Source organism: Perkinsus marinus (genome assembly GCF_000006405.1).
Source record: "Perkinsus marinus ATCC 50983 genomic scaffold scf_1104296968386, whole genome shotgun sequence".
In the NCBI taxonomy this organism is placed as follows: Eukaryota; Perkinsozoa; order Perkinsida; family Perkinsidae; genus Perkinsus; species Perkinsus marinus.
In genome coordinates, this window is record NW_003203174.1 from 1 (window position 1) to 1,366 (window position 1,366).

Genomic DNA, 1,366 nt, shown 5'->3' on the forward strand with positions numbered 1-1,366 from the left:
TTGAACTCGCGATCTTCTGCGTGTAAGGCAGACGTCATAACCACTAGACCATCCCGGCGACGGAACCGTTGAATCAAGCTCAATCCAGTGTAGCGTCTTGGGGCTCAAGTATGGTTCTTCCCAGTGACAACTCAGGATCATTTGAGGGTTCGGAGTCATTCATTAGGAAATGAGGGTGATAATATCTGATACCGATGTCATATGAATCAATAAGTTTGACCGAAAAGAATAATGGGCAATCCGTGAGGCCTCCAAAGCACAAGCAATGAGCAATGGGGCACGCACACACATAGCCTGATCGATTGTGTTCGGGCGACGACGACCTAAGTAGTCGCACGCACGCGAGAGCAGCCTCAGCACAGAGACTTTCCTAAGAGTGGAACGCTGTAGACGTCCCCCAAGGTCTCGAGTGCTGAAGAGCTGCAAAAAGAAAAAGGATTACGCCTCAAGGTATCCTGCCTCAACCATGGCAGCGCGTGAGGTGTCCTTGAGCATGTTCGTCGGAGTCAGATTGATACGCATGAGTACCGAAGACACCGTACGCAGGAGCGGACTGTCCCGCTGAGCGTTTTCCGGAGTGGCACCAGTGTAAGTGGAACCGTCATGAGATAACCACACCGGGAAAAATTTATTGCCATCATGCGAGTCGTAGATCTGGACCACTAGTGAGCCATGAGCGACACTATCGTCATTGTCGGTTTCGGCCGTGACCTTTCCGATAGCATCAGCACCACACGACAGCCTGGCAAGAATAACCTGACCAGGTTTTATCGAAGTGAAGGGGAGCTCGGTCTCAACGGCCATAGTTGGACGGTCTCTATCCACAAAGGCATGCCTGGATTCCAGATGACAAGCAGAAACGCTGACGGAGTGACCAGGTGGGCTGCCTAGTGGGTGTAACCTAGTCACGAAACCAGCCAACGATCCAAGGTAGCAGAAGGGACCATCTTCAGTATGGACGCCACTGACCAATCTGACCGTTCCTTCAACGAGCCGAGACTCAGGACGGCGCCACACCACGAGCTCACCATCTTTCAGTGGACGACCTGGCCGAGACGCAGAGGCTCGAAGCAGTCCCGAACGTGGGCTTGAAGAGTGGAGATTCGAGCCGCGCCCACCGAGCTCTTGAGAACTTCCCTGAGGGCCTCTGGTACCTCACCAGATATAGCTAATGTTTCAGGATCTCCGATGTGGACGATGGGCGTATTGTTTGTGATGGCAGATAGGACCGATGCAGAAGGAGTACGGATTTGCGTGCCAGACATGAGCTCCGCCGCCGAATGGCCAGAGACTCACTTTTGGGAGTTGATCGACAACTGGACAAAATGTAAGGCTTGATCCCATGGCAGTTTGGTTGTCGGGAGGA

General features: G+C 52.9%; 1 protein-coding gene across 1 annotated transcript; it reads right to left on the minus strand.

The window, feature by feature from the left end:
• Positions 1–438: 438 nt before the first annotated feature.
• Pmar_PMAR003885 (hypothetical protein) lies at positions 439–804 on the minus strand (the record flags this gene model as incomplete). The annotated part of the gene is made up of 1 exon (XM_002768412.1): positions 439–804. The coding sequence occupies one exon, from the start codon at positions 802–804 to the stop codon at positions 439–441; it is 366 nt and encodes a 121-aa protein (XP_002768458.1).
• Positions 805–1,366: the final 562 nt, after the last annotated feature.